This window comes from Limulus polyphemus, unplaced genomic scaffold (genome assembly GCF_000517525.1).
Source record: "Limulus polyphemus unplaced genomic scaffold, Limulus_polyphemus-2.1.2 Scaffold346, whole genome shotgun sequence".
NCBI lineage: Eukaryota > Metazoa > Arthropoda > Merostomata > Xiphosura > Limulidae > Limulus > Limulus polyphemus.
In genome coordinates this window covers 178,160-185,769 of record NW_013665956.1, presented here as the reverse complement: position 1 = coordinate 185,769, position 7,610 = coordinate 178,160, and the positions used below count along the sequence as shown (strand labels likewise).

The following is a 7,610-nucleotide window of genomic DNA, read 5'->3' as shown; positions in this document are numbered from 1 at the left end:
ATGTGTAGTTTCATCTTACAATTTGAAGTCATTCTAGAAAGAAAAAGTAACGTAGAATTATTTTGATTTTTTGGTCATTACAACATCAGTCAAATTGATCAACCTCATATAAAGTTAGGGTAGAGAAAATAACAGATAAAATATAAAGTTTTACTCAAAAACCTTTTTGAAATTTAGTTAGGAGATTTTAGAGATTATGCAAATAAAGTTTGAGATTTTATAGATGAAGAAAAGTAATTTTAATTGTAACATGAAAAGCACTTTGTACTCAGAACAGTCAACACTTTGACACCATTTATTCATAGAGAAATATTTAGTGAAAAACTTCATCAAAATTTTTGATTTTTTGTCTACAAATGACTCTTGATTATTGAATGCTTGTGAAATTACGTGAAGATACAAACATATTAGAAATTATAGTATGGAAACTATAAAGGTCAATTTTAGGTCACGAACTCACATGAAATGACCCAGCCTGTAGCAAGAAAGTTAATGCAGCATTCTATTATCCTTGGTTACCCACTAGCTCATAACAGTCTGTCCAAATTTCATCACCACTCCTTTAACTGTGTATAATCTACGCCTTAGGGAAGAGATAATACAGTAGCCTAGCTAGGCAAATTTAAACTCTTTTGAACAACCATTTTGTCATGTAACCTTAGAATCAGGCAAGGAATGATATCAAGTAAGAATAAAATCTGGCAATTATCAACTGCTACAAAGCATCCTGTCTGACTTGCAGGCATCTCCTGTTCAGGAAGTGCAGTTTAGAGTTTACTTGTACTATATTTTAAATTAATTATACTAAGCACATAACATATATTAAAGTGCAATTTGAAATTTTTAAAAAGGTCATCAGTAATTATTCTCATGGCAAGTATACAAAAAGTCGTATATATTTTAAAAAAAAAAATTAAATTATTACTGAAAGTAATCAGTTTGGAAATTAAAAAATAAACAAGTATAAAGCAAGAAAACTTAACTTCATGCAGTTATTTTTATTTTTGTATTACTATCTTATATTTATGGAAAAGCTACTAAAGTTACCTGCTGCTGTACTTAATTTTGAACAACCAACCAGATGGAAGGCAACCAATAAGCAGCACCTTACCACTCAGCAACTAAGGAATTTACAGTTACTCTTATAATCCACCCACAGCTTAAAGTGCAAGGAATATTTATGGTATCAAATGGATTCAACCCAGTTTGCCAGCTCCAAAATTCAGAGAACTCTACCATTTTTTCTTGTGTTCTTTTCATTTTTTATATTGAATTTTAGTGCATTTATTTCTGACTTATTAAGGTTCACTAAAATTATCTTTTTATTTCACTGAAAAATAATTAGTTATCTTTATATACCTTTTCTTTAATTTTGATACAAGTCAAAACTGAATACCCCTTTGCCCTGTTGATAAATTCAAATTACTTACACTTTTGCCTATGTTAAAAACAATATTTATTCCATCAATGTATTTTTTTTATTGTTCTGTAAAGAGATTCTTTTAAAATATCTTGACTTAGAGAGTGAATAAAGAAAAATGGTCAATCTTTTTTTTTCTTTTATGATTACCAAAGAATTCATATAAACAAAAAACAAAAAATCCCTTCATGTCAAAAGAAAATAATAACCTTTCATTGTCAATGCTTTAAGATCTTGAGTTACTAATATTGTGAAAAATTTGTACCACAGTAATAAGTGTTGCTGAATTTTTAATCCACTTTGTCTAAATCTAAGACTTTGCTTCTATAACAAATGTGGTCTGAGTCACAATTGTGAAAAATACTAATACTTCTTTCTACAATTTTCCAAACTTTAATAAAAAAACTTACTTGGGCTGCTATTTTTCCTTTTCCCATTCTCAAGTCATTACGTACAATAAGTACCAATTTGCATTCTCCTTTCCAGTCAGAAAAACTCTAATAAAATAAAGCATTTTATATATTCTTGAGAAATCCATCATAAAATGTGTTACACAAAGTTGTAAACTACACTTTTAAATCAAACATTCAGGTCAATAAGGTAATATTTAGTTGCAGTTCCCTGGAAAACTCATTTAAAATATTACTAACTAAAAATTATATCTTTTTTTACAAATTTCTCAAGTTTCAGACAATCCCAAAGTACCATATTTACGTGTATGTGCATTCAAGAATATTACAAAGAACTGAGTACATTATATTAAAACAATTTTGAATAAACATATCAGCAAGTCACATTACAACCACAGCTGATATAAAGCTATGGTGGCATGGCATGTATCACAACTACATTTTGACATTGTCAAGTGTTTCATAGGTAGAGTGATACCACAGTAAAGTGATTACAGTTGAAAAGGGTTTGAAACAGCCCTTTCCCAAGCACAATATTCATACATTCAGAACTTGAAGATGGGTTCAAGTTAGGGATTTAAAGCTTTCAAGATGAGAATATCCTTTGTACTTAATGGAATTGGAAAAAAGAAAAGGAAAATGGATCAACTTGGGGAACTAAGGTCATCCAGAAAAAGACCTGAAATAAATTGTACCTCAGTCATGATAAGCAAAGTCCAGCACCTTGTAACAGGTGCAATTTCACAAACAAAGGGTAGTGGCAAAAGTGGTCCATGTGCTCTAGGCAACATAATCAAGAAGGATCTCCACTTGGAAAAACAACACAAATCATATGTACACAAGTCACTTACATGACATATTCATTAAATGAAAACCAACTGTATGAATAATAATATCTAGCTGGGGAAAAAAAGGCAGTATATGGTGAAACTCTAAGAATCATATACACCTCAATAGCTGTAACAAGTTTCTTGCCATTTTCTAAGGATCAATAAGTGAAAAAAATGTGCAAAAGTGGTACATGACATGTTATGGCACCTTTTTGAAGAAACTCATGATGATTGGATACTCAGCCAGAGGCAAGTTAAGGATCAGGAAAGTGGAAAAAAGGTTGAAGGTAAACTCTGTGTACTATCAGACATATAGTCTGAATCCTATGCACTATAAAGAAGTATTTATAAACAAATTAGGCCAACAGGGTAGAGTCACCATGATATGGCATCCAATTAATAAACCCCTCAGCTATAAAATGAAATGGGCATTCATGCTATTACATATAAAGACATACTGATCAAACCACTAGACACAAAACTGATGGTTTTCAGTGGAAAATCATTGTCCTCAAACTAAATGGATTATGAAGATCCAGCAGTGTGCTTTGAATACAACAGCGTTTTGCAAAATAAACTATGCTGCAGGGTTATTGTCACGATGCAGTCATCATGGCGACATACTGTTAAAAGATGGTGAAACTCCGAAAATGTTTTAATATAATGCACTGAACCCTCTATGCATTGCTTTCTGATAACCATTGCATTTCCAATTACCTATTTTTTCTCATTAAAATTTTGTTGTCCTTACAAGTTACAACCCCTTTTTAAAAAAAAGTTTTTTTTATTTTTATTGTTTATTGTTATTTGCATCTGATATTGTTATTAATTTGGAAACTTCTTGTTACCTTTCAAAAAATTAAAAACCTCAGAGTAAGTATGAATTTATGTATTTAAATTTTGAACAAGTTTTTTGTTGTTGTACAAAGTATACACACAAAGCTTGGAATAATTCATAATCAGTAGAGCTCACTGTATTTCTATATTTCACTTACATGTGAGTATTTGTATGTATTTTTGTTTCACACTTCATTTCTTTCACAAACTATTTTAGTTCTAAACTTACTAAATAATTTCATTTATAATTCAAAGTAAAATTAACTATAAATCATTTACAGTGTACAACTTATAAATTTAAAACAGATAAACCAAGTGTATAGAGTGTGGTATTTCCCATTCAACAGTTTTCCCACACAGTAGTCAGTTAAGCTCACTACCTGGAGGTTCACAGAATACTGGACCATGGAATATAGTGATCTATAACTGGGATTACCTAGAAGAAAGACTCAGCATAGATATATGCACAAGTATACAAATATTTATTTACAATAAGAAAATTTAACATTTTCCAACAGTGAAAATGTATTTCTAATAGATACTTACCTCTTCTCACATAATAGCTTTCCATGATTTGTGCTGCCATCTATGTCTGGAAATTTTCACTCCCACCTAACTCCACATGATTACATGTAGTATAGGTGCATCGTAGCATACAAATGAGCATGCAACAACCTTCCACTAATAGTAAGTATTTATCAGAAATACATTTTCAATGTTGGAAAATTTTAACTTCCGATACAATATCTTTCACCATCGCATAATAGCTAGAATCCCATATTGAAATGGTGGAGGGCCTGGTGCAAAGGTTACTTAGATAAGTAGTCTTAGGAAAGTGTCTGAAGAGAACACATGGAGTGTGATACTCTAATATATAGGGTCACACCCACGGGAGACTGCCTCAAATCTATACCAGGGTATATTGTTCACTCACTGTAAAGATATGCGCGCTAATCTAGGCAGTTGCATAGAGTGGCTGGGGCACATCAGACTGTATTCGATGGGTAAACTCCAGTCCAAAGCCAGGCAGCATCAGGTATGTGTCTTTCAGTGTGCAGTAGGAGGAGGATCTCAACCGTATTTCCGGGTGGTGGTAGGATGGGGAAAAGTCAGCCAGAGGGGTGAACTGCATGTGGTGGATTCATCCAGTACAAAACCAGGCAGCATCAGGTTTCTGTCTTCTGGTCCACAGTAAGAAGAGAGTACTCACCATCTACACCAACAGAACACCACTCCTCTACTCTTGACTGAGTGAAAGTGGTCACACTCAGGAGGGGAAGCCTCCATGAACCACTACCCCAGCAGCTAGGAACTAGCTATGGCAACGACTCCTGTACTCCACTAGAAGAGAGAGCAAACATGAGGTGGAGAGTCTGATAGAATGCAACACCTTAAGACTGTGCAATTGGTGACCATTAAAATCCTGTTTTGAAAAGCAAGCTGATCTCAATTTATTCAATTAGAACTGGAGGGATGGGCAGCAACCCCAACACTGCTTTACTCACAACAGTCCATTAGTTGGTACAGTCTAAAAAAAGACATTATTTATGAAGCAAATTAACACAAGAAACTCTTGATCAGTCTTATGGAACACCTTATCTCATCAGTTAGCATTATAGACTCTAAAGTTCTCATGGTGCAGAGTTAAAGTTATGTATACCCCAACAGGCAACATTCACCACAGAGCAGGATCCAGGGATTTAGAAAGAGCCCATTCAGGACCTGTATGGGATACGGAGAATGGCAATGGGTGGCAAACAATATCCAGATGACGAAGGGATTGTGAAAGAGGAAGTGGCATGGAGGGAAATGAATGAAGAAGGTTCAAGAGTGGAAACCATGGCTGTGCTGGCCAGAAAGGAACAATAAGAAGGACCAGACACAGAGGGTGTGAATAAGTGACAGGACTCAGGGGTAAAGAATGAATAGGAGGGTACGCATATGGATAAAAACTGGCCCAATCCTGACTGAATGCATCCTAGTGAGCTCCAAAATACTGATATGTAGAGTCAATTCAACCAAAGACCAACAACTGATGATCTCCTGAGAATCTAAGTATGCTCCCCACCCTGTCAGAGATGCATCTATAAAGAGATGAATATCAGGATGAGGAGAAGGAAGAGGAATACCAGCTGAGGTGTTGGCTCCATCAAGCTACAAAGCAAAATCAAATTATAAGATGGAAGGAAGAAAAATGGAGGAATCCAAGGGATCCTGAGCAAGGACTATTGATCATGCAGCACCCATTGAAGACAATGCATGTGTTCATAACCCTAAGGGACAAGGGATGTCATGGAAGCTCAAGTCTCCAAAAGAGAGAGAACCTCACGTGCTGGAAAAGAGAATACGACGTGGCTTTGGATATCAAGTACTCCATATCCTTCAAAGGAGAAGGCTGGTCTTTGCTGTGGTAGGAGTTGACCCCCCCCCCCCAATGAATAAGGTATTGAGTGGGGGTGAGCTATGACTTCTCCAGTTTGACAGGCCACCCCAAAGATCTGCCTCCTAAAGAAGGAGATGGATATGGTTGTGAAAGGCTTGCTGTGAAGGAGCCAAAAGAAGCCAATCATCCATGTAATGGTGAAACAGCAGTCCTAGTTCAGTTTATGAATATGATTAGCAAAGGCTCTGATGACACCACAGAAGATGTATGGAGCCAAAGCCAGACTGAATGGTAGAGCATGGAATTGAAACATCTGCCCCCCTCCCCATGAACAAATTGAAGGTAACATCTGGATGCAGGAGAAATAGGGATATAAAGGTAAGCATCCATGATGTAAAACTTGGTCATCCAAAGACCTGGAGTAAAACCATTTGAGGCTGGGAAAAGATTCCATGGTGAAATGAGAGAGGTTGATGATGCAGTTTATATTCAAGAGATCAAAAGCTGGATGCCAATCCCATCTTCTTGGGGACAATGAACAGACGGGAATAAAACCCTGGAGAAGGGAGTAACACCTGTTTAATAGCATCTTTCTGCAAAAGATCCAAAACTGCTTCAGAAAGATGGTGGCAAGAGTGTGGATCCCTAGAAGTAGGGAAAGAAATGGGAACTGGAGATAATGGGAGAGGAGAGGAAAAACAAAGAATCAGACCATTTGCTAACACCCAGAGAATCTAACAATCTGCTACAAAAGGATGTCACAGATGATAGATGAGTAAACTGGGCCAACCACACCCCCACTAAGCCGAAGCCTAAGAAGGTAGTCTCTGATGATACTGGCATCTTAAAAAGTGGTGATGGGACATTTGACCACTAAAAGCCAAAACACGGGATGGTGGGACAGTGAAAGGGGAAGAAGTTGAAGGTTGAGAAGCAGGGATAGGATCAGGAGATCATTGAGAAAGTTGGGAAACAAGAAAAGAAATAGAGGAATTGTGGTGCACACAAGTTTCTAAAGAATCGGAGACATCTCCAAAAACAGACTAGCAAAGAAAAGTAGCCAGACAAAAGTCATACAGATAAGTAATAGGCAAATGCACAGGTGACAAAAAGGCATCCCTACCAAGGAGAACCCAACAACAAAGCAACAATCTATGGAATGACAAAGCTGAAGAAGACAAATGCACCAACTTGAAGAAAAGAGGGAATGCGTATCCACTTAAAGCCCCTCAGGGGAACAGTGGATGGCTTCAGAAAGGAGATGAATAGATAAAAGATAATGTAGTAGAGTTGTTACAGTAAAACTAAGACAAGTGAACTGGGCAGTAGGGAATTGAAAGGTAATAAAAGGATCAAAGCCCATGCCTGAATCAGATTACGAGTGTACGAATTCTGTTGTGAAATAGATTCCAATCTGAAGATATTTTGTAGGTACGGTGGATGAGGGCGTGGATGGTTCCAGTTTTGTATCTTTGAGGGCATTCACTTTGAGCGTTGAGGTAGATTCCCTGGCTAGTGGGTTTTTGCTAGACAGATGTGGCATATGTGCTGTTGTTGGCGTCGATATGTACATCCAGAAAATTGATGGTTTTGTCAGTGGCTATTTCGTAGGTGAATTTAAGCACAGAGTTGTCCTGTAGGTTCAGATTGGAATCTATTTCACAACAGAATTCGTACACTCCGACAAACATTCATCAATAATGGATATAGTAATACCATATTCGACAAGA

At 36.2% G+C, this 7,610-nt stretch overlaps 1 protein-coding gene across 2 annotated transcripts in view; it reads right to left on the bottom strand.

Moving 5' to 3' along the window:
* The window catches only part of LOC106457568 (peptidyl-tRNA hydrolase 2, mitochondrial-like), a 74,670-nt gene that overhangs the window by 50,574 nt on the left and 16,486 nt on the right, over nucleotides 1-7,610 (bottom strand). For both annotated transcript variants that reach the window (XM_013916999.2, XM_022383559.1), the window contains exon 3: nucleotides 1,831-1,917. In XM_013916999.2, the coding sequence (XP_013772453.1) occupies nucleotides 1,831-1,917 (87 nt within the window). The remainder of the gene's footprint in view (nucleotides 1-1,830; nucleotides 1,918-7,610) is intronic.